The sequence below is a fragment of the Periplaneta americana genome, chromosome 3 (assembly GCF_040183065.1).
Source record: "Periplaneta americana isolate PAMFEO1 chromosome 3, P.americana_PAMFEO1_priV1, whole genome shotgun sequence".
In the NCBI taxonomy this organism is placed as follows: domain Eukaryota; kingdom Metazoa; phylum Arthropoda; class Insecta; order Blattodea; family Blattidae; genus Periplaneta; species Periplaneta americana.
The window spans coordinates 41,363,295-41,389,930 of NC_091119.1; the positions used below are offsets into that span (position 1 = coordinate 41,363,295).

A 26,636-nucleotide genomic window follows, 5' to 3' on the forward strand; every position below is an offset into this window, starting at 1 on the left:
TTATGTTTTATTTTATTTCTGTGGTAGTAAGTTAGTAAACTATATTTATAAATTTCTTCAATAGGCAATACATTAAAATCTGTATAAATTAAATGAAGGGTACACAGGAAAAACGATCAAGGTCCATCAAAAATCGAAATTGAGTTAATAATGCCATCTTATAGTGGAAAGGAAGTACTATCATGTGGTCTAGCTAGTAATAAGAAATAATCGTTCTTGACATTCCACTACGTCAATTTCTATTAATACACACATAACAAAGTATTAAGTGCTTAAACTTTAAATTCGTTTTTCTCGAAACTTTCTAAAATGGACCTTGATCGTTATTCCCGTGTACCCTTCAAATTTGTTGGGTAATCCATATTTTTGGTCAGACAAATTTTTAATTATATACTGTATAATGGCTGGGAGATGATTACTGTAAGTGCACAGGAATTTTGTCCTTTTCTCCCAACTTTAAGACTTTCAAGGTCTAAGCGGAGCTCAAAGAAAAATTAATTATTAATTATTTCTCGGTTTCATAATGAAAAATACAACATAAAGGTGCCAGAACACCATTCCAGCATGTTTTTCCAGAAAAAAGCAATGGATTGATTGACGATGATGATGATTAATGATGATGACGATGATGATGATGATCATGACGATGATGATAATAATAATAATAATAATAATAATAATAATAAAAATAATAATAATAATAATAATAATAATAATAATAATAATAATAATAATAATAATAATAATAATAATAGGAAAAACTGTAAAAAACAGGAGTCTTGTAGCTATTCTCGTGGCATTTATATCCCTGTGTTCTGTATTGCAGGATTTCTCAAGTCGCTGCACATGGTATCTGTGTTGAGCTTCTGGTGCACTATGTCCCATCTGTTCATCAATGCTGTCATCCTCGGCTACTGCCTCCTGGAGATCCCAGACTGGGGATGGTCCAAAGTCAAATGGAGCATAGACTTCGAGAACTTCCCCATCTCCCTGGGTGTGATCGTCTTCAGCTATACGTCGCAGATCTTCCTGCCCACACTGGAGGGCAACTTGATCGACAGATCGAAGTTCGACTGGATGCTGAACTGGAGTCACATAGCGGCCGCAGCTTTCAAGTCTCTGTTTGGGTACATCTGTTTCCTCACTTTCCAGAACGACACTCAACAGGTCATCACTAACAACCTGCACTCCCCAGGTTTCAAAGGCCTTGTCAACTTCTTTCTGGTCGTCAAGGCCGTGCTTTCGTACCCTCTGCCCTACTACGCCGCTTGCGAGCTGCTGGAGAAGGCTTTCTTCAAGGGCAGACCAGAGACATTATTTCCCACCATCTGGGCACTTGATGGAGAGCTCAAAGTGTGGGGACTTGCTTTCAAGGTGGGAGTGGTAGTATTTACGGTTCTTATGGCCATCTCCATCCCCCATTTCGCCATCCTCATGGGTTTCATCGGCAGCTTCACTGGTACGATGCTATCCTTCATCTGGCCCTGCTACTTCCACCTCAAGCTGAAGCGTCCTCAGCTAGACTGGGGGACTGTTGCTTATGACTGTTTTGTCATATTCTTGGGTTGCCTCTTCGGGATCATTGGGGTATATGATTCGGGTTCAGCTCTGATCAAGGCATTTGAAATTGGGTTACCATTCTAAAAAAAGTCAATATTTCCCTCTCATTGGTACATCGATTTGTTGATCTGGCACACACCGACAATTAGTTTGTAGTAACAGGAAGTTAAATCTTGTTATGCAGGTAGGCTAGAAGTAACAGGGTGACACAAAAAGATTAATAGTAATACGCAATCGCCGAGATGGAAAGTAATCGTAGATATTACATAGTTGATTTGAAAAGATTACTTGTGTCATCCGCAAGTTGTCCTGTGACTTTCTCTTTCCTATAGTTTTATAGGATAGCAATAGTATTAAACAGAACATAACCCACATTGAGAGAAAGAAAGTTCACCATAAATTCAAGTGCCGTTGACAATAAATTAATATTATTAAGCTGAGATGGATGCTTGTAAAAAAAAAGGTTGGCTTGTATAAGGATTAAACAATTCTTATAAAAGCCATCTTTGTTAAATATATAGGTTGTTAACGTGTGTATGTGTATATATAAAAAGGAGTCTTCCATTTACAAAGAAATATTGCTGCCAAATTAAATTAAGAATTCTAATTTATAGAACATGTATTTGCCTAAATGAGAATCGCATATATTGATATAAAAATTAAAAAAAATTCTACTGATTCATGCATGTTAACAACATGAACAAAGCTTTTGTTCTAAAAACGGAGTCTTCCACAAATGTCTTCCATTCAAAAGACAGTATAATTACTTTAAAATATAAGAAAAGTATATGTAATACATTCCAAGGAATACATAAATAATAATTACACTTATATCAAAACATGAATCTTTTGTGTAATTAGAGGTTTTGCCTTCAATGGCTAAATACAATGTAACCAAGTCTTCCAAAATATCGTTCAAATGCATATATGCCAAAAAATTAACGTCTTCCAATTAAAGAACCTGTATCACAGGGGAATCATGCCTTGGGATGGTGAATTAGGCTACTCGATCTATGTCTATCAAATTTTACGATATGGCTTAGACATTAAATACAAATTCCAATAACCTCAAACTTTTTCATATTCTTTGTCCATTAAAATTTTTGTGTGATTGTCTATTTATCTCATACAAGGTATCCTTTTCACCATCCCTATATATGATAAGATAATGTTTTATATTATAATTTACTTCTTTTTATAAATAAAATTTAATTTGTTCCTTGTTAGACATAAGTATAGAAATAAGTGATTTATTTTCAGAATGTGAGAATAATGTTAAAACTATATAAATCCAATGTCTTCCAAATATAATAAGAAAAATGTTAAATGTACAGTTGGTTTTTGTATGTTTCATTCATAATTGTGTGATGGGCTAGATGCAAGGGCCTTGGAAAGCATAAAACTTCAGAGTACCCAGTGTACATGACAGATAACATTTCTAGTAAAGCAAGACGGAATGAGTACCATACACCGTACAGTATCTACAATAACAGTTCGAAAAGCGGAGAAAGAGTCATTTAAAAATAAACACGTAAAATCGGCAAGAAACTAGATGCATTGTCATCATCTCCTTTCGCCCCTATTAAGGAATGTACCATTTTCATACACCTACACCTAGAGCATATATTAAGATTCCTGGATACAATAAAGTTTTTGAGTGCAAGTATTCGTACTTATTCGCAAAAATATATTTAGGCTACTGATCATAGCAATACGAATTATATATCACATTAGACTAGGGTGACCAGATTCCCAAAATAAAAAAGGGACACTTATTAAAGTTGACACAAATCAACATTTTATCTAAACATTCATTATTACTTGTATTTATATAATGTCAGTGAGCACTAAGGTCCACTTTTATTTATTTTAAAGTAACACTACACTGTTTACAGTAACAAGGCTACAGGCCTAATAATTATACATAATAGATTAGCATGAATACTTGGCTTAAGTCATTTGAATCATTTTTTTATATTGCAACTAGACTGGATTAATTAGGTTAACCTATCTATTTAAAAATACTCCAGGTTAATTGGACCTTACATTATATCCATGTCACTGTATTCTGAACTTGTTCATAACAAAATTTTTTGTCTCATATTACCTTGTAACTACTGTATTTTACAATTAGCATCATATTTCTTTGATGAGTGAATTTACTCTAGACATGTTGGCCTTTCCTTCAGGAAACTATAGAAGTCCATGTAAGACACATTTTTGAAATGACATTTTGTGATTAACATGGCCTTTATTGAATTCTTTACGGTGACGCCTGATTGAAACAATATAGAATTAATCAGTGTTTTACGTGATTATTAAATAAAATAAAAGAAAAAGAAATATTTCAACAATAATTTAGGGAAACGGGACGCCATTTTTAAAAAACGGGACATTTGGCATCTCGAGCATACTTTTCTCTGGACAGGGGACAAAAGGTTGAAAAAAGGGACAATCTCGTTAAAAACAGGACGTCTGGTCACCCTACATTAGACATAATTGAATCAGGGATTGCAGAAACAGCACTTGTCACTATTTGTGGCGAAATGAGTTTATTCGAGTTTCATGAACTGTTGATATAGGGCTATCATTCCATGCAGAAACCACATATCAGTATAGCCGTCTCACATTTGGAGATCTGTGAAATCCTGGAAGCGCGCAGAAACAACTCATGTCAAAGACATGTGCCGACACATTGGTTCCAATTCCAGATGGTAGACATCTACGACACAAGGATACAAAAACTGATCCCACTGAATGACAAATGTCTCAATTCTGGTGGTCAATACGTTGAAAAATAACACAACAACTGCTATATCTGTTCCAATAAAACTTTCCACGAAATTTTGTTCTCTTTCTGTAAACAGCACCAGGGAAACTTATTTTTACAGTCTTTGTAATTGCACTCGAGTGGCCAAAATTTGTGTAAGCACTTCTTTTGACATTATTAAAATGATGGAAGAAAAAATATTAATTTTTTTATCTGCCCCCATGAGATTGTTTGCTTGTAAGTACAAAGGAGAATACCATATTTACCTTCTTCATTGGCATTCCAGACAAAATCGTGCCAATTCAAGGAGAGAAGCTTGACGATATACGCAAACTAATGCGTTACATACCGCATGAATATCAAGAATTTTACAATAATATTCTTCAGTGGCCTATTGTGGAAAAATAAGTTCATTTATATGCTGAACTTATGTATTAAGTACACTGTAGGCCTATGCATATATTATATCCCTAATTTGACAAATAAACTTTAGTTGAACTGAAATTATTATACTACAATTTTGATTCCTTGCAGAAACAGCACATGTCAAGCTAATATATATTGATTTATTTCATTAACAATTCATTAGATTCCAATAAATTTGGTATAAAACGACACATCTATTAGGCTTCTGTCTGAAGAAGCCAGTACTATAACCAATGATATGGTCTACCACCAGTAATATCGTTTTTTGTGTCTACTGAAAAATTTAGTTTTCATGACATGTGCCGTTTCTGCAATCCCTGATTCAATTATGCTCAATATGTGTGCAACTGCCAACAGAGCAGCTTTTGTTGTTTTGTGCTGCTCTATTTTCTGGTGACATCTTTCAGATAATTTCGAAATGAATATTTCATAATTTCAATTAAACCAACAATTTTTAGTGCTACCAGTATCATGTTTGTTTTCGTGTTCAGATCCATACATTTCAAGATCTTTTCAGCTTCTTTTCTGTAATGATTAATTATTACCAATATGGTACTGTACTAGTATTTTTGTACACCAAAACGTTGCATCCTTACAAAAACAAAATGTTGAGATATTTTTAATGAGTATTTTCCAGCAACTCTTTAGTTTAAGTAACTTTTTTCATGAAATTACATTATATTATTATGTGTGAGTGCTAGTAAATAAAAAAGAAAGAAAGAAACGTAAAATAAACAAGAAACCAACTGCATCACCACCATCAACATAATTTCTATTCGCCCCTATTAAGGAACATATTATTTTCGTAAGTCTAGAGCGAACCTTTCTCTTGAAGTTCGTGAATATAATAAAGCTTACGGAACAGTTACAACAAATTTAAACTTGGCTCTTAAATCTAATTCTAATGAATTACATTCTATCAGTCTGTCTATACAATTTTGGTAGAATACTGAGTAAAAAGTAATAACCAACATTATAATCTAAACAATAAAACCGCGACTGAATTAAACAAAACATGAAATACCAAAAGTCTGTTCATTACTCTGGGTATCACAAACAAAAAATAGGGATTGCCAGAATAAATTTCCAAACATCATCGCCATCGTCCTCATTCTAGCACATCACGAACTAATCTGATATTTTCCTACACAATATTTTGAGTCTTTGTAAAGTGATTCACAAGCCAATCTTCTAAGCAGGAAGATTATGGTGTGAGAGCTAGGATAAGTAGGTGTTGATACTTCAAGAGTTTTTACTAAATGTTTGTCCAATGTCGTCATTATTTCATGAATGCAAAAAGCAATAAATCAGTCATTTCGTGTGTAGAGCTGTTATTAACTGTTGTTACTTATATTCGATTCTGCTGCTGGTACTGCGTGTTAAAGATGCAGACACTGGAGTGTTTTTAGCTACAAATTCCTGAACTCCCACTATTCACTGAAAGTCTACACAGGTTTTTATATTAACTTCATTATCATTATTGGATTTACATTTCATACAAGCTAGTTATTTGTTCAGTGTTGACTTAGGCTTCTACAGCCGGTGTTTATAGGTTGTAGGTTTCCGGGTTCTTGCCGCTTTGACATTGGTTTCTATAAGCTGACGTTTCGATCATTGTGATCTTCTTCAGAGCTGCAGAGATTTCTGACTACTAGCGAGGATGTCACTGCAGCTCTGAAGGAGACCACAGTATGATGGTCGAAATGTCAGCTTCTAGAAACCAATGACAACACGGCAAGAACCCGGAAACCTACAACCTATAAACATCGGCTTAGAAGCCTAAGTCAACACTGAACAAAGAACTAGCTTGTAGGCAGAAAAATTATAGAGAGGACAATTAATCAGGTTGTTAAAAGAGAAATATTTGAAGAAAAACCACAATTTAAATACAAGATAAATTGAAAAATGGTATTACTCGTAAAACTATGTAGTATAATAATTATGTGAAGAACACCTCAGAGCATATTGCAGGATAAATTTTATAACAACAAGGAATTCATTCAAGAATGTTTTTACTCACAGGTCTAAATAGTGGAGGTGTAAATTGGATATCATACAAGTACTGTGTGAAATAACATTCAATGAGCAATAAATTATGAATTGCTATGGAAATAGCGCAGAGGTCGAAAATATTTGTTATACGTATTAGGCTTACAACAACTTTATAGTAATATTACCAGTGGCAGCCGGTGAGGCATTCTGGTGATGGTGCCAAAAAAAAAAAAAAAAAGTTGCATGCAAATCACCCTAGTGAAAGGTGATAATCACAGCTCACGTTTACATTATGTTAAATAAAACACATTAATTAAACCAGCTATTTTACCAGGTGTGCAGTTAATAATGCATCCAGTAACAGTTACAATAACATTTCCGAAACTAATAACGAAATTTACAAAATAGGCTTACAAAGATTTAAGACGGCGCTTATTCCGTCGGATCCCGGCCAACTAGTCACTCATATCGAGTGCACCTCAGCACATGTGTGGACTTCGGTCCTGCGTTCATAGACATCTATGACGTAGTGCAGAGGGCGGCCACTAGAGGGAACCCAAGAGTTGGAGCTTAATCTGAGACGATTCTAACCGGTGTCGGAGTTGTATCCGGTGTGGCTTAGTGGATAAAGCATCAGCATGTAGAGCTGAAAACCCAGGTTCAAGTCCCGGCGCTGGAGAGAATTTTTCTCCTTTCCATTACTCTTTCATCGTTTCTCAGTATTGTTAAGTCAAATACAAACGACTTTTATAACTAGTAAAATTACTGGCAAAAACACACGAGAATAACAATGATATAGATAATAAATGAACACGTTTGCACTACCGGTATATTTAAACAGGCCAATGAATCCAAGGCCGCAGCCTGAATAACGCATGTTCATGTCCTGCACAGATCTCATGTATTGTTAACAAAAGCATCAACACTAGCAACAGTGTAGCGATATTTAGTTGTCGCGAAATAAAGAAAATATTACACAGAATTAACAAATAGTGTTACATAATATGAAACAAATATTTATCGTTCTGAAAAGAACCATGTCTGACTATCTCTGCATTCAATATAGTTAAATGGGTAATAATTTACACATTCAAATCCAAGTTGTGTGCATTTGTTTTGAATTGGCAATATTACATTAAGATTTGGCGCGGAACTTTAACTTGTGTTTTCCTGAAAGCCTACGCTTGATGGTTCCCTACCTAACATCTCCAACAACCCTGCCATCTAGCGAAATTTCTGCAATACTGCACTCTAGCAGGCGGAATGTTAACTATTGAGTCAAATTGAATTCGGCTCAGTGTCTGCCATAAGAAATTCTTATAAACTAGAATCAGTAGCCTTTTGTACAGTGTTATATGGACGCAGATAGTGCCACACTGAACTGGCTCCAGTGTTTGGAGAAATGCTGCAAGAGTGCATCGCGATCTGTGCGCGTGCTCATTCAGATGACATAAGAATAAAATGAGTAGAAATAAACAACGACAACTCCTTTTTAGGAGTGGCACTGCCCCAAAAGCCGCCCCTGGAAATTACAATAAAATACATTTTCTTGTAAATTTACACAAACTAAAAACTTGTACAGTTTTGAATAGGCCTATAATATATCTCAGTTATGAAATTTAAGAATATAAAGAAATTTGAACAACTTCACTTCAATACGGCCAGTTTTTAATCAGAGAGTGATCCAGAAAATGACACATTTTACAAATTAATGTAGGAAATAATAATTTTAAAATGATTACTGTTATGGCATTAATTTGAATAAAATGGAAATATCCTGTTCTAAAGCTTCTGATATGTTCTTATGATTTCATTATTCACTATTTATGTAGGCCTATATAAGGTTATTTTCATTGCAATATATTTTTTATCCAAACACACACAACACACAAAAAGGGTTTAAACAAAAATAATTTAATACCTGTGTAGACGAATTTACAAATTTAACTCTAACGAATGTGACTGATGGCTGAAAACTATCAACAAAATGAGAAAAATTTAGGAAAAGGCTTGCACTGCATATGAAAACCCAACTAATTCTAAGTCGGATCATGATGTTAGAACACAGATATATAATGTATTTCTGTATCATGGTCCAGTACATATTATGCATGTAAGTTCTTTGGTACAAGTATATGTTTGATGTGGAATGTAATGAAATGTGTAAGTGTAGAAACTATGTGGATTCAACAGCAGGATCACAGTGATAATGAAAATGACCTGAGTGCAAGACTGAACAGATAAACCATGTTTCATGTGATACGATACCGGTAACTTATCAATTGTGTGGTGGTTCTTGATGTTATCACAAAGTACTATAAAATGCTCGTGACTGTGGAGAATGGTTAGAAAATTTGTAACTGTATATAGAGTATATGAGTGGATATTGGGAGAAGTTGATGTAAAATCAACACATCATGATAGTTAAAATGTTTTACATGTACTACAGAAACTGTCGTCTTCAAAACGGATATAGATTACTAATGCAATACAGAAATTAAAAACATAAAATGATGATGATCTTCTTCCCTTGATCCATACAGAGCGTTAAAAAAAGAAGCATCCAATATTTTAGGAGGTGCTAGTATGCATCAAAAGAAGAAAATAACGTCCAATAAACATGGGTCCTACAACACTTTCAACACTTTCTGAGATCTGAACACTTGTTCATAGGAGGTGTTCAATGTGACGTCCATTCATGGCAATGCATTTCTCTGTCATACAATACAGCAGACTACCAGATAATCACACCATAGTTGACACCCCTGGCATGGAATAATGATACGTCACAAGGAATACTGAAAACAAAAGTCTGGTTGAGGATTTGAGCAGGGTTCAGCAGAGATGATGATGTGAATTTTCGTAATCAGCATGTGTGGGCAGATGAAAATCCACATGCAGTTGAAGAAACAAGGCATCAACACAGATTCTCAATCAACTTATGGGCAGGCATTCTTGGTGATAGATTAATAGGGCTATACGTGCTACCACAGAAATTAACTGGAGATCGTTATCAGGACTTTCTTATTAACGTATTAAAACAATTTTTAAAAAGTGCGTGATTCCTTACGCAGAGAGACAGAGGAATGCATTGTCATGAATGGATGTCACATTGAGCACCTCCTATGAACAAGTGTTCAGATCTCAGAAAGTATGTGTTGTAGGACCCAGGTTTATTAGACATTATTTTCTTCTTTTGATGCATACTAGCACCTCTTAAAATATTGGATACTTTTTTTTTTAACTCCCTGTATATAAAAAACATCTACTCAGGGATGGCACTCATTCAAAATTATGGTCAGAAAAAATTTTCGGCTGGTTTCTAAAGAAAAAAATAGTGAAATGATCTGCATTGTTTGTCGTATATTTGCATACGTAAGATAGCCAACATGATTTTGTCTGAGAGAACTTTAATGCATTTTATATGAGTGCAGGCAATTTTATGTATATAAAGTTATTTTCAGCGAATGTTAAGTCAGCAGTCCGAAGACTGGTTGGAACCTTATAAATGACACGAATAAGGCATCACTTATGAGGCAACTAAGCCAGGGGATAATGGGATAGCGTAGTTCCTTTCCCCCTCCATTGCATACATCGCTGACTAGTAATATAGTTCAGATTTGAGATGTAACAATTATTTTTCCTCTGACACATATCTTCAAGAGAACTTGTATTGCCTAATAATAGATGTATCAGCCAGAATCTCAATCAGTGGACTTTTTTCAGTATAGTATTTTTTAACCAAAAACACACTAAATGGTTTTGAAATAACTTAACCCTTAAGCCATCGCGCAGGGTGTTGTGAACACCTCAGTCAGATATTACGGAGCTCGTAACTTCATATTCAGTAAGCCTATACTTCTGAAACTTCCAGTACCTTTATTGGAATTGGTAAGGCAAAAATAACCGTAAACATTTTTGAAATTGGAATTCGCATACTCGAGATAATAATGGTTTAAGTGGATGGGAGTGGTTAAGCACGACTGCTTAAGGGTTAATACCTGTGAGGTGTAGTTACTTCATTTTACTTCATGTCATATAGGCTTCTTCTGCGTCACTGGAAGATAAAGAATGATACAGTACCAGTATAAGAATGATTAATTAAATTCACAAAAAGATTAAATAACTGTCAAATTAACTTATACATAATATTTATGAGTAAGTAGTTCGTGTCTGTTCAACACTAAACTCTTACTGATACGGATAATTCACGTAAACACTTCAATTCTGACTAAGCACCCAGAAGAAGAAACTTTATGATACATTGTGTTTCATTTGCAACTCTTCAATGATTGCTAATTTAATTTGCTGGATCTGAAGATACGCCGTACGTACTTCTTAGTTTAACATGATGTGACATTTATAGCCAAAACTATTGCAAGTTTTGCTGTTTTGCTTGAATTTGTAACAAAACATATCGATGGCAAAGAAGTGATATCTCGTACATACAAAAATGATAATTTAGTTTAGCCACATTAATATTTAAATTTACATTATTATTATTATTATTATTATTATTATTATTATTATTATTATTATTATTATCATGTTAAAAAACTGTACAGTTAACTAATATTTTGTCCTCGAGTAGAAGATCTTACAAAGCAGAAATATATATAAAAAGTTTGTCTATTTTGAGAAAAATTAATTTTTAAAAGTTTTTTAATTCACCTGCAAATTTACAGATACGAGGTTTCGCTCCTTAGCCATCAATATATAAGAAATGCATTAAAATAATATTCTGAACTTTTGTGAAGAGTAAACTTTCTTATTCTTCTTTATCTATTCGACTTTTACTGAATTTGTAAATACAATTGTCAGACTTAATTTATTCATATCTCCGTTGTGTATTCTCGTGGATATAACAAGGTTTTTATCTATGATTATTTACAGAAATATGTTAGAGGCACACTTACCACATATTACATTCGCTTACATTGTAGTCCAAGATCTATTTTTTTATAAATACCGGTTTCATAAATTTATTTTTTTTAGGTTATTACTGCTACTGGCGAAGTTTCCGTAGGCCTGTCTATAAAATAACACCCAAGATCGTCTACAATATCTTAATAATTTGAAAATATACATTAATAAAACGTTTAGAATAATTTGGAAAACACTTATTCTAAAGTATGGATAAATAAAAAAAAAAAACTATTTTATTCCCCTATAAAACAATTTACCTTCAAAATATTTTGACCAAATAAAAATAAATAAATATAGATTTTTATAATGTTGGCAACATAGTAAAGAAAAAATGCAACCGATATAAATACTTGAGCTTTCACATTCTGGTATCAAAGCATTCAAGTTTCATGTCATATCCTGCTGTTTTATATGGAATCCACTATAACAGTAACATGTATCAGTTTAGGAAGTAAATGATGATAAACTAGATATCAAATTCTGTAGGTTAATACACGAAAATATTGCATACTTTCAAATTTTCAAAATACATTCATGAAATAATTCAAATTAAAAAATTATACTGAAGAAACAAAGTAACTTACAAATTTGTGCTGCATACATAAAATCTTAAAATATCATTTACGAGAAGAAACAAAGTCATTTAATAACAACATGCATTCTAAGCTATTTTTCTCACGTGTCTTTGGAAGAAAGATGTTTTTCGATGTTGACTTAGGCCTACCATGAATTACAATTTTGCATTTTTAGTTCAATTAATTAAATTACAGTGAAATGAAATGAAAACAGAAAATTATGTGAAGTAGGGAGCACGCGATAGCGTAGTGGTTGAGGTGTTCTGCTACAATACTGAAGGTTGTGGATTCGATTCCCAAAGGAGTCATGCATTTTTTCCAATTGACCTAATCTCTCCAGTGCATTATGGCCTTGGCATCAATTCGTTCTTTAACAGAAATGAGTACCAGGAAGTTTTCCTTGAGAGTAGTGGCAAGCACATAAAGCTCACATCACTACTGCTACTAATGCCAATTATTGTGTGTATAGACAGAACTTTTAACTTCTTGCTATCCTGTGAGTCTCTTATAGTCTGTGAATATGAGAACTTTATTTAACATGGTATTCACTACATTAACATCAAGTATTTTCTCCAAACTTGATATGTCATGTAATGGTATGATAGTGGCTCGAGGAAAAGCTGGCCATAGACATATTTACAAAACAGATCGTAACGAGGGAAAGCTGGCATAAACATAATTGCAGAACAGATCGTAACATTAATACTCGCAAGTAATATAATGGCGAGCTTCTTACTCATCTTTATCCATAAATGCATGCTCTAAATTAACACTTTCACTCATCAATTTACTCTTTCAATGAAAGTGTGTCTATCTGAATGATGGAATGACTCGTAGATCAGCATAATTTCTAAAAAGTATCAAGTCATATCTTTCAGCATATCTATTCCACGCCTCTGGAACTCTCTCCTTGACCATGTCAGACAATATCAAAATTCAAATTTAACTTAAAAAATCACATTCTAGTTCATGGAATTGCTTGTTGAACACCTGTCAGGTTGCGCAACTTCGGCTTAACCCATGACATACAGTAAATATTGTACCTATACTGTTGTAAAATTGACAATTAATATGCAATGCATTTATTATTATTATTATTATTATTATTATCAGTTATCACTATCATCATTGCTATCTCTGTTTTTCTTTATTTTTTTTTTTCTTGTATTAGCTCAATGAGAGCTCTATAGTGTTCTTTTGACCCTGTTGATGCTCTATAGGGCTTTAATTTAATTTGTATTATTTTCATCAGCGTCTGTATTTCTTTTTTGTATTTATATGTGCTATCTGGTAGGATGGAAGAGAAGGCCTTATGGCCTTAATTCGGTCAGATTAAATAAATAAATAAATAAATAAATAAATAAATAAATAAATAAATAAATAAATAAATAAATAAATGTCATGTTGTATACAGTGGTAAAAGAATGACATTTCTAAGTTAGAAACAAGAATTTGACATTCTTAGTGGTTTGTTGTTTTTAAAATTATTAAGCGAAAACTTTCGCTGTTGCAAAACAAACAGTTGTCTGAGAGAGGAAAGTACGGTCACTTGAAATTACTAACGGAGCTAATAATTTAAAAATCACACAGAAATGGATGCTAACACTTTTGATAAACTTTTACATCTCGTGGGACCATATCTAAAGAAATAAGATACCAGTATTTCAATATGCCTAAGTATTTCCTCAGAAGAAATAATTCATACATTAACATTTTTAGCTACTGGTTGTACTTACGAACACTTAAAATTTATATGGTTCTGTATAAACTTTAGGGTATATTATTCCAGAAACGTGCAGGATATTATTTCAATTTCTCAGAAAGGATTATTTGGAGGTAAGGGTAACTTTATGAACAAAATTACATTAACATTTCAATTAACTCTGCCATGATGTTCTGTCCACGTCGATGTTATGGACAGCAGCCCACGAGTATACTGGTTGCCTCACATAAATGCATGCTCGTGTTCAGGCTTGTCCTAGTTTTGTGAGAATATGGCTCGATTCGTGAAGATTCACATGAATACAAAGTTTTACTTGTGGATTCGAAATGTCCCAAGGACTTCCGTGACCTTATATATCTCTATGTCTATGGTCAGCTAATAATTTCATGATTTTGTGCAGCATAAACAATTATAATTTGTATAATTCTGGCAGTTTATATCGATTACACCCTGTATACTGTATCTTACTGTCTGATCATGACAACTAATGATTTGTGGTGAGGTCAATTTTATTTATTTTTCAATCCCAGTTAAACTGCCAGTGTTAAGAACTTCAGACTTTGCAGTAAATTACATAAACTGAAAGATTAGAAACTATGATACAGGGATCTTATGAGTGTTTATACTGCACCATTTATTTATCTCTAATTTGTATAGCATTTTGTCAAGGAAACTTGAGAGGAATGCTTAGAATAGCCTACGGATATTGTCAATTATTTCATGATTTTATTCCACAAGAGTAATTGTACGAAATTACCATCGATGTAAGGGGTTGTCATTACACAATAAAAATAAATTGAAATGTGGACAATATGTAACTATGATAAGAAATGCTACCAAATGTAAGACTTCAGAAGGTATAATTTGTGTGTCATTAAAACTTGAGCTTGAAGATATAAGAAGGATGTGTTATGTACAAAAGTATGATTTGATAATGAATATAACGTTATGTTGGGCTGTTAACTAGAAATATTTTAACCTACATAGAATACTAACTACATACATGTATTAGTAATAACTGTTGTAATTAAAATGCAATAAAATGTGTTAATTTAACTAAACAGTCTGTTTTATGAAACTTGGTCAGAGCACGGAGTTCAGAGCATGATCCTCCTGTTATGTATTACTATCCAACATTTCTGCAAATGTCTTTGTGTCATTTTCAATCCATCATCATCATCATCATCATCATCATCATCATCATCATCGTCATCGTCACCACCACCACTACCACCACCACCGCCACCATCACCACCACCAACAACAACAACAATCCCATATCGGTATTTCAAATAATTCCACAAAGAATGAGTTCTCTGCCGACATGTCCTTAAAGGCTTAAAATATAATAGACAGACAGATAGGAACAGAAGAGACAAGACACACATAGGCTGAAAAATTAAGAGTATGAAGCAAGAGAGATGCTAGAAAAGAAAGTGGGAGAAAAGAAGAAAATTCGAGACAAAAGAAGGGAGCAGAGGAAAACAAAAATAAAGCAGCAGTAAGAAGGAAAATAAGAAAGGATGAAAGAGAAAGAGAGGAAGAAACACAGAGAAAAAGGAAGAGAATGGACGAAAGTGAGAAAGAACAATAAAGATAGTGAGAAAAAGAAAGATAGAAACACAGATAGAAACAAAAAGAAACGCAGAACAAATGAAAACAGGAAAGATAGAGAAAGAGAGAAAAACACAAAGAGAAAGAAAGAAAGATGTGGGATGATATAAGAAGACAAAAAAAGAGAGAGCCAGGACAAAAGAAAGTGAGAAGGGATGATAGAGAAAGATCGAGAAAAAGAGAGAAACACGAAGAAGAAGAAGAAGAAAAAGAAGAAGGAAGGGACAGGATGACGAAGGGATGATAGAAAACGACATAGAAAAAAGGACAAAAGTAGTATAGGGGAAAAAGAAACAAAGAGACGGAACGAAAAAGAGAAAGGATGATATAGAAAAATAGAACAAAAAAACACAAAGAGAGATCAAAGAGAAAGGCAGAGAGAGACAAAGAAAAAGAAAAAAGAGGTAGAATGAGAAAAAGTGAGAAAGGATGATAGAAGAAAAGAGATAGATACATAGAGAAAGAAAGAACAAGACAGAACCAAAGAAAGTGAAAAGGGATGATACAGAAAAACAGAGAAAACAGACACATAGAAAGAGGAAGAACGAAAATGAGAGGGATGATAGAGAAAGGAGACAGAACGAGAAAAAGTGAGAAGGAATGATAGAAAAAGATAGAAACACAGATGAAAAGAAAAAAAGAGGCAGAACGAAAGAAAGTGAGAAGAATGGTAGAGAAAGAGACAAAGAGAAAAATAAAAATAATTGGCAAAACGAAAGTGAGAAGCATGATATAGAAAGACAGAGAAAGAAAGCGAGAGTAATGATAAAGGAAAAGAAAGATGAAAGAAAAGGCAGAACGAAAGAAATCGAGAGGGATGATAGAGAAAGAAGAGACAAAAAAGAAAGGCAGAACGAAATAAAATGATAGGAATGACAGAGAAAGATGACGATAGAAATAAAGAGAAAAAGAAAAAAAACAGAACGAAAGTGAAAAGAAATGACAGAGGAAGATAAGAGGAAAAAAGAGATAGAAACGCAGAGAATAGGAAAGAAAAAGGAGAACGGAAGTAAGTAAGAAGGGATGATGAAGAAAGATATAGAAACAGACAGACAGGAACACAGAGAAAAGCAGAGCGAAAGAAAGTGAGAATGGATGATAGAGAAATATAGAGAAAAGAGAGATAGAAACACAAATAAAAAGAAAGAAAAGACAAAACGAAAGAAATTGAGAAGGGAGACAGCGAAATATAGAGGAAAAGAGAGATAGATACACAGAGGAAAACAGAACAAAAGAAAGTGAGGACGGACGATAGATAAATATAGAGAAAAGAAAGATAGAAACACAAATAAAAAGAAAGAAAAGACAAAACGAAAGAAAGTGAGAAGGGGTGGCAGCGAAAGATAGAGAAAAAGAGAGATAAAAACACAGAGAAAAAGAAAGAAAAACAGAGCGAAAGAAAGTGAGAAGGGTTGCTAGAAAAAGATAGAGAAAAAGAGATAAATAGAAACAAAGAGGAAAAGAAAAATCAGAACGGAATTGAAAAGGAATTATAGAGAAAGAGAGAGAGTTAAAAAGAGAGAAAAAGAAATAAAAGAACAGAACGAAAGAAAGACAGAGAAAAAATGATAAAAGTATAGAAAAAAGAGAGTTAGAAATTCAGAAGAAAAAAAGGCAGAGGAAGCAGAACGAAGGAAAGTAAGAAGAGATGATAGAGAATGATAGGGAAAAAGGGAAAAGAAGAATGAAGGACAGAGAGAAGGGATGACAGAGAAAGATAGAAAGAGATAGAAACACAAACAAAAAGAAAGAGCAGAAGGACAGAATGTGAGAAGGGTTTATAAGGAAAGCTAGAAAGAGAGAGAAACGAAGATAAAAAGAAAGAAAAAGTAGAACGAAACAAAGTGAGAAGGGATAAGAGAAAAAGATATTTGGAGTGAACTTTTGTAACCAATGTGGCATCTCGTTTTCCATTTGTTGCTTATGGTACAAACTGAAAGTCTGCTCTAGTCATTTTGTGAATTTTGATGATGACCACTTTGTGAAGTGTAACTCCTAACTCTTAATAGAAGATTTTCCTGTACAGAAACAAGTTGATCTCTGTACTGCGCTTGCACAAACTTTCCATCATCCTCCAGTGCACACAGTGATCCATTAGCAGCTAATGTTTACTGGCAGAGTGGCAGGGTGATGAAAAGGCATTCGCTACAATGCGTTGTCTTAGTTCACGCACAACATGTTTTAGCTATAATCCAGAGTTCCTAGGTTCGAGTCACTTGAATCTACGGGTTTTTTTTTAAGGTAAGTTAAGTAATGGATATTCTACAATTAAAATCCTGCATGCATTTTAGACACTGACATAAGAAACTAAGAAGGAAGGAATGTATTATTTTACAACAAAAACATAACTGTGACGCAAGTAAAAGCATTGTCTTCTATAACTGAAATAAAACAATTTGAAATAAGTGTTTAAAAAGTCACTTTTTTTTAGTAGAAAGTTCATCTTTCATGTCAGTAGATGACTTCCTGCAATTCCTGGTACACGGACCATATCATATTTGACATTTTATCTAATCTTTCTGCCAGGTGATCACATGCATTCTGAATTAGTTATAATTCATCAGCAGTTGCAGGGGGTGCACATGACCAATTCTTCCAAGGTGTTGAGGAGAACGCATTTAATATACACAGACATTTCAGGAGATGGTCCTGTCTCTGAAAAGACTTTATCAGTGTAGTTTAGTTCTAGAGTTTCTCAAGTGTTCATGATGTGTCGTACAACAGAAATGGTATAAACTTAGAAACAATAAATCACAGAGAATGAAAAATTATGCAGGGTGGATGGTAATCTCTGTACCAAAATGAAACTGACAACAGATCATGAGAGTCGGCCTCGGTAGCGTAGTTAGTATAGCACTAGCCTTCTATGCTCGAGGTTTCGGGTTCGATCCTGGCCCAGGTCGATGGCAATTAGGTGTGTAATTGCGACAGGCTCATGTCAGTAGATTTACTGGCATGTAAAAGAACTCCTGCGGGACAAAATTCCGGCAAACTGGTGACGCTGATATAATCTCTGCAGTTGCGAGCATTGTTAAATAAACCATAATTTAGAATTTAGAACAGATCATGAGGAGAGATTTTAAAAATCTATATTAAGTTTTTTCTCTAACATTTACCACTTTAGAGGAAACTGTTATGTTTCTAAGAAGCATTTGGCAACATCACAGCTACTGCAATAACTCTAACAAGCACGACCTGCACTCCTTACCTCCCTCTCCCCCTCTGCTGTAGTCAGCTGGTGATACGCGACAGTGCGCTGCGTTGCAAGATTTATTTTAATGATTTTTTAAATTATTCAATTTAAATTCATGGTTAAATAATTTAATTTGCAAAAAAAAAAAAAAATATTTAAGACATTAACTGTTCAGATTATTTTCATTTATCTGCTTGTATAGCAATCAGCCATTTCTCTCGGGTCATTACCGCAATAGAGCGCTGCAAACATTGGGTAAATACTATTTCTTTTCCTGCTTCCTATCGGTGTATCAAAAAAGGGAAAGTGTAATAAAATGTTGTTATATTTAACATGTAGAATCACCTTTTAAATCTTGGTGCATAATCAATCCCCTTCCACCTTGTATAATAATAAAAAAAAATTTTCCAGCTGAGGTTGAACTTCAATTTGCTGTATATGAGACCAGAGTTCTATCTACCACAGTCTGTGTTGTGAAGGTTATCCAATTAACCTTCGATTATCAATTATCAATTATGAGGCCACATATTTTAATGGCTGAGAAGAAACTGTCTGCTGAAGGATGCACTGGAAGGAATGGTGAATGGGAGAAAAGTACGGGGCAGAAGAAGATATCAGATATAGACAACATAAAGATATAATATATCTTTATGTTGTCATATCTTTATGTTGTCTATATTATAGATCATATGCGGAGATTAAGAGGAAGGCAGAAAATAGGAAAGATTGGAGAATGCTAGGTTTGCAGTGAAAAACCTTACCTTGGACAGAAACTAGGAATGGATGAAATGAAATATATCATATCATATCATATCATATCATATCATATCATATCATATCATATCATATCATATCATATCATATCATATCATATCATATATCATATCATATCATATCATATCAATCATGTCATGTCATGTCATGTCATGTCATGTCATGTCATGTCATGTCATGTCATGTCATGTCATGTCATGTCATATCATATCATATCATAAACTGATCAGGAAGAGGAAAAGGAATTGGCTGGGTCATTGGCTGAGAAGAAACTGCCTACTGAAGGATGCACTAGAAAGATGGTGAACGAGAAAAGAGTTCAGGGTAGAAGAAGATATCAGATGATAGACACATTAAGATATATGGAGCATATGAGGAAACAAAGAGGAAGGCAAAAAATAGAAAAGATTGGAGAAAGCTGGGCTTGCAGTGAAAGAGCTGCCCTTGGACAGAACACTAAATGAACGAATCATATGATATCATATATCATATTCTAAGAATATGTTTTTATCTTTGTTCGTTGAACACCTTAGTTTTTCTTGTGGCTAATTTTAAACATTTTATTTATAATTGCATAAAGTCAGTTAAGCATGGTGCATCTTACACATATGACTTGGTATCAAATTTCCCACACAGTCATGGCTGGTACTTGATGGCAATATTGCGGTTAAATAACAGAGTCATTTTCCTAGAAATCCATTAGTTTCATCTTATTGCCCTATGAAAAAATAGATGTTGATAAATTGCTACATATGTACAATTGCAAATATAAGAAGAAAGAAAAGTTTACAAAAAATCAGTATATTTCTGCTACTTATATACAATTAAAATTACCTCTTTCAGAGTTATACCAAGGTTGCACTCCATTTCACCAACGGCTGTCATACAATACGAAACAGTGAACATGTTTATACTAATATCTCAACCATTGGTTCATACATGGGGAAAAAAATCCACTCAGTTTATAATTCATACTAATATACTAAAATGTACAGATTAAATACAGGGGCATGTTTCCACCATCTCAACAGTCAACACATTCAATAAACACCTTTACTGTAGATATTCTTTCTTGTCTCACAATTGACACTGCACTTTAATTTTGTGAAATATCGAGTGAACATTTTCAGCTTTTTTTTTTTATATGAAACAAACCTTTTCAGGCAACATATGGTTATGTCTTACCAATTGTCCAATCATATGAATTTTAAAATAAAACTGCGATTAAATCCACGCCATTCTCTTATTATTTCATTTGTCTCTATACATACCTTATGTTCACATTTGGCAGTATGGCATACCAACACTATTTTTCACAATGACAATGTCATTCTGATTTCACTGTGTATTCATATTTTGATTGTTGACTTCATAGGAAAGAAAATGGCAAAGTAAAGAGCAGAACAGCAGATGTAATATTAATGGTCGGCATTCATGTAATAGCTACACAACGGAAGAAGTTGTGCCCTGAGGAAAGTCAAGCATATAGTGTATGAGAAATAAGGTTGTGATTGACACTGCGTGGGTGAACGTGCATGTGTGGATGCTTGGAGTCACCTTTCCAAATCGCAATCCATGAACCAGGAATCACATAAGGGATCAAGCCCTCAGAGTTGTCACAGTTCACATCAAATCACATGCCTATATCAGGGGCGTATTTTGCGGGCTACCGGGGCTACCGGCGGTAGCCCAAGGAAATTACAAAAGAAAAAGTTTATAATGTAACATAATGTAATAATTTTGTGTTATTAGTTTTACCATAGTAATTAAAATTAAAGTAATTGTTAGATATATTTTGTGTAATAATAGGGTCAGCGGTAGCCCAAACCCTTTAACCAGTATACGCCACTGGCCTATATTCTACGTCCAGTTCTGAGTGTAGTTCATTGAGCTCTGTTTTGTTTAGAGTTGGCAACGTAATACCACAGTCTACTATATTCAGTCACGAAGCTTGAGTTTTGAGGGTACTAGAACAATTGACTGTGACTATACTATTTTGCATTGCCTGTAATTAGGCGATATTAGCGATCCTAGTGGTGAGCAACTACCTAATGTTTGCATATTTACTACGTATTGAGCTTCGCGACTGTATATACTAGACTGTGGTAATACCACAGTCCAGTATATAAAGTCACGAAGCTCGAGGTGATGAGAGTACTAGGAACAATAGACTGTGCTGGTACTATTTCGCATTGTCTGTGATGAGGTGATAGTAGCGATCCTAGTGGTTAGCAACTATCTATGGATGCATATTGCTTACGTATTGAGCTTCATGACCGTATATACTAGACCAGTGATGTCAAAGCAAGCGCATTTTTCTGACATTGACGTCGTGCGCAGGGAGCAAGCGCTAAGTATGGAAAGAGGAAGGGTTGTGTATATGAATAAGCAACCTGTTGGATTAAGAAAACAGTGGTGCACAAACTTCAAACGGAACGTGAAATTTTATTCGTTATTTTTATATGGCTTCTTTCTGTTTAATATTATCTATATTGTCTGTAAAACAAAAGTACTAACACTGATTTCTTAATATTGCACTTGTGTTTTAAATCTTAATAACATAATAGAGAGTTAAGAAGGAATATTCACTTAAATTCCTTAGTAGTATAATATTATACTGTATTAAGTGGATGAAACACATCATTCATAAAGAAGTGACATTCCAAAGAAAGAGATTGAGTATGACATGATAAGTTGGAATTTATATTGATGGTATCTTTAGCCTTACAAAAGTAATCAATAAACTAATCAAAACAATATTACAGTACAAAGCAAAGTTACCTAGGTACTATACCTGTTTTAAGTGTAACTAATATTACATAACAAAACTCTTATCGCATTATGCTTTTAAGGTGATATTTGTTAGCAACTTCCTATCATCAGAATATTAAATTATTTTCTCGAAATCTGCTGAAGCTATAGAGCTGACATTTTTACAACACATGGGCACGTATCTTTTGCTTATGATGTAATAGTAGTTGCTTTGTTAATTCATTTGCTTACAAACAATTTTGATGCAAATATTTTAAAAATTTTCAATACACTATCTTCAGTAACACATATATAAGGTATATTAGATTTACGAAAACATTCTGTAAGGCTACTGAATAAATAGGCCTATACCTGAAAATTTCACTTTTCTATACGAAAAGTTGAGAAAATATTTCTTTTCAATAAAAAAATCAAACTTGTGAAAAATGAGCATTAAAATTAAAACTTACATTCTTATAATGCACTTATACTTCTCAGGCAAATCTAAAGATTAACATGGATAAGTTTTAATAAGTTCTCTTCCCTTTATCTATTGAATCAGTGCTGGCCATCCCTGAATATAGCTCGACCAAGCGGCATATACCACCTCTTTCGTCTGTCTCTTTCCTTTCCACTGTAAAGCGCTCAGGCTCTCCTGGGCTCTAAAGCGCGCGCTTGCTCCTGTGGGCATCAATTGACATGGCTGTACTAGACTGTGGTAATACACTAAGTTTCATATATAGACTACTCAGAACATCCAATTAACTCAGCAGTTATTGGAATGCAGTGAAAACAGTGATAGTGATAAAGAAGATGATTAAAATGTTGCGCAATTGGATATGAACAGCGAGTAAAAGCTGTGACAACACTGTGCTTCTGCACCAAGGGGCTACAGGTAATGTCAATCATAACCTTATTTCTCATGCACTGTAGGGAATGCCAACATACTTTCTCTCTTTCATCCGCACTCCCCCAGTACCTCTCAAAACACAGAAAAAGGCAATAACTGGTGGACTGTACGAGGTGTGTCCAAAAAATAATCTAACTTTCATAATGAAACACCAACACAACAAAACAAGGTGTCGCCTAGAAGAGTTTTCTCACAAGCCACAAACTGCACCATTCTACTGTATCTTATGCTTTGTCATTATGTTGTTTCAACTTGAGTGGATATTGTTTGGTGGTTTCTTATGTTTTAAAATTAATCATTATCAAACGCAGCATTTTTATTATTATTCGAGGAGAAAAATTCGCTCTGGCGCCGGGAATCGAACCCGGGTCCTTGGTTCTACGTACCAAGTGCTCTGACCACTGAGCTACGCCGAATTCAATCCGAAGTGCCGGAACGAAACTTCCTCCTTCAATGTTTCCCTTCGTGGCCTGACTCCAAGTTAGGCATATATGTTGACATATATGTCCAATGTCAACTGCCATTATACTAGGAGCGCACTCAGCTGAGTGACTTGTTTGGCCGGGATTCCGCAGTTAAGTGCACAGTAATCTGTACAAACATATGCACTGCAGCTATGAGAATATTATAGTTTTATTAATTTGTCCTACAGAATAATATACAGTACAGATTACTGTGCACTTAACTGCGGAATCCCGGCCAAACAAGTCATTCAGCTGAGTGCGCTCCTAATATAATGGCAGTTGACATTGGACATATACGTCAACATATATGCCTAACTTGGAGTCAGGCCACGAAGGGAAACATTGAAGGAGGAAGTTTCGTTCCGGCGCTGTGGATTGAATTCGGCATAGCTCAGTGGTCAGAGCACTTGGTACATAGAACCAAGGACCCGGGTTCGATCCCCGGCGCCAGAGCGAATTTTTCTCCTCAAATATTAATTGTCAATATTACAGACATTATTCTGTAGGACAAATGAATAAATCTATAATATTCTCACAGCGTTTTTATGTTATACAATACTTTATTTTAAATTGAGGGGGTCAGAAGCAAAGAGTATAAGTGCATTTTAGTTACTTTTGAGAATATGTGATTGAAAAGTTTTTAAGCTTTGTAAATTCCGTGAAATTTTTAATTTTAATTTTAATGTGCGATGTGGTTAAAAGATCCTTTGCCACTAAAATTTTAGTTGCTTTAATTTACTCTGGATACACTTAACTCATTTTTTTTAGAAATGTCATTTGTATCCCTTTGTGTCTGATCCCCTCAATTAAGAAAGACATTTTCGTAGGTTTATGACGAAATGCTGACGCAATTTTTTTTTTTAAATAAAACCATAAGCACAACAGAAAATTGATAAGCTACAAAGGTTTGAAGTCGCATTTTATTTAACAGTGCTTTAAACTGCACAGATTCCGTATCTAAATTCAGTAGTGGCGAGAAATGGCCAAACAATTTTGCTTCAAAATCTCCTACCTGGGACAGGGTTCTTTAAAGTGCCATATACTGAGGGACCCAAAAAATGTATATGCACTTAATACGTACTGGTACAATGTTTATTTTTAGTACTGAATACGGTAATGTATTCATCAGTTCATAATTTACTGTAATGCATAATAGCATAAAAAATACTACACGTTTTCGTAACCTTACGACAATTTTAAATAGCTGCCATGTGATGTGAAGAGCAGTGTAGCCAATATCCCAACTGTGAAGATGAAGTAGCGCTCGATGATTTGAACCTCTTTAACATATCTCTAATGTCTTCTTGTTTATATATACTATCTATAACTCAAATGAAACTTTTATGTCCTGTAGGAACAGAGAATCACACTTTCCTATTTAGACTCATCCAACACCCCTTCAAATGGGAGAGTTCAAGTGTAAAGTTAAAGATGTTGTCTCTGCGAATTGTTTGCAAGGCCAAAGTCACAGCTTACTGATCTCCAGGGCCATAATGGGGTTTTCTGTCTATGTTTCACACGTGAACAATGTAAAGAGTAAACAATATGCAGCATGTGTGATCCACGAAAATCACTCACATCTTCGATTCTTTCCTTTTGCACGAATGACTTTTATTTTACCTAGCCGAAAGCGCCATTGTTTTGGCATTGCTGGTTATTTGGGTGCCGGATACGAGGGATTTTACTGTATATTGCTGAAATGCCCTCCAAAAAGAGAAAAATTTGAAGTGATATTCCATTATTTTTCTTCCAATGTAGATGGACTTAACCTGAATGAGATAATTTATTTTATGAAATTTCTTGCTTGAGTAAATGTGAGACCAGAGAAAATGGCAAAGTGGAATAAAGAAAATGATTTTCTATGTACAATTCCGGAAGTTGATCGAAATATCTCCGCATCTTCCTGAAGTAATGTTCAGTGATAAAAATTGTTTCTTCTATGAACATGATGTGTAGATTAAAAAAAAAATTCCAGAATGAGTTTAGAAACTGTTCCAAGCCATGCTTTCTAATTTAACCAACTTCAACACGATCTATCAGGAATTTGCTGCAAAATTCGGATACAGGGAAAGACTTGCTTAAAAAATTCATTCTTCTGAAATACCAGCAGCTTAAGAAGTAATTAAGTAGAATAACTATTTTTAATGTGTGAACAGAATGCAGAATGAGTACCGTATTTTAATTCTTTAAGATGTGTAAAAACAATATAAGCGAATGGCAAACTAAGACCAATGCTAAAAATAGTTTTTCTGTCGCCGAAAATTGTGAAAAAAATCTGGTAACTTAGGATAGGATGAAGAGATGCTGATGAGTTCCCTCCAAGCTCACTCGATTGAACTTTGTGTCACAGAAAACCAAATATAAAGAATCTTCCAATAAGAGTATCACACTTTTAAAATGAAATAAATTGTATAAACGAAAGAGATTTATTTGATTACAGTAATTACTATTATTTTGAAGCACACTTAATGCCATTACATATGGGAGAACATCAGTTAAATGGCCACTGAGGCTTTGTTGGATTGCTCATATATGGGCCTTCTAATTTTCAATAACAGACAAAAATAAACCAGGCTCAATTTCACGAATAATACACGTGACATTGTTCCTTAGGTCATTAACTGTTCCTGGCTTGTTGGCATAAACCCGTAATTTAACATAATCCCATAAGAAGTAATCCAGCAGCGTTAAATCACATCATCTCAGGTGGCGGTTAACATCACCACCACGCGAAATGATGAAGCCTCTGAACTTCTCTCTCAAAAAGTCGACTGTTTCGTGAGCAGTATGACATGTGGCGCCATCCTGCTGAAACGAGATGTTTCTGAGATCCATACCTTCCAATTGAGGTAAAAAATAATCCCTTATCATAGCCCGGTATCTTACACACACCATACACTTCACGTAATGCATAGAATGCTTGGCAAACAGATGACTTTTTTTTAATAATAAATTTTA

The 26,636-nt window shown here is 34.2% G+C and overlaps 1 protein-coding gene across 1 annotated transcript in view; it reads left to right on the forward strand.

The window, feature by feature from the left end:
• VGAT (vesicular GABA transporter) overlaps window positions 1-15,045 on the forward strand; it is a 50,491-nt gene extending 35,446 nt beyond the window's left edge. The window contains exon 3 of the mRNA XM_069820365.1: window positions 827-15,045. Within this exon, the coding sequence (XP_069676466.1) occupies window positions 827-1,644 (818 nt within the window). The 3' untranslated portion in view covers window positions 1,645-15,045. The remainder of the gene's footprint in view (window positions 1-826) is intronic.
• The last annotated feature ends 11,591 nt before the right edge of the window (window positions 15,046-26,636 follow it).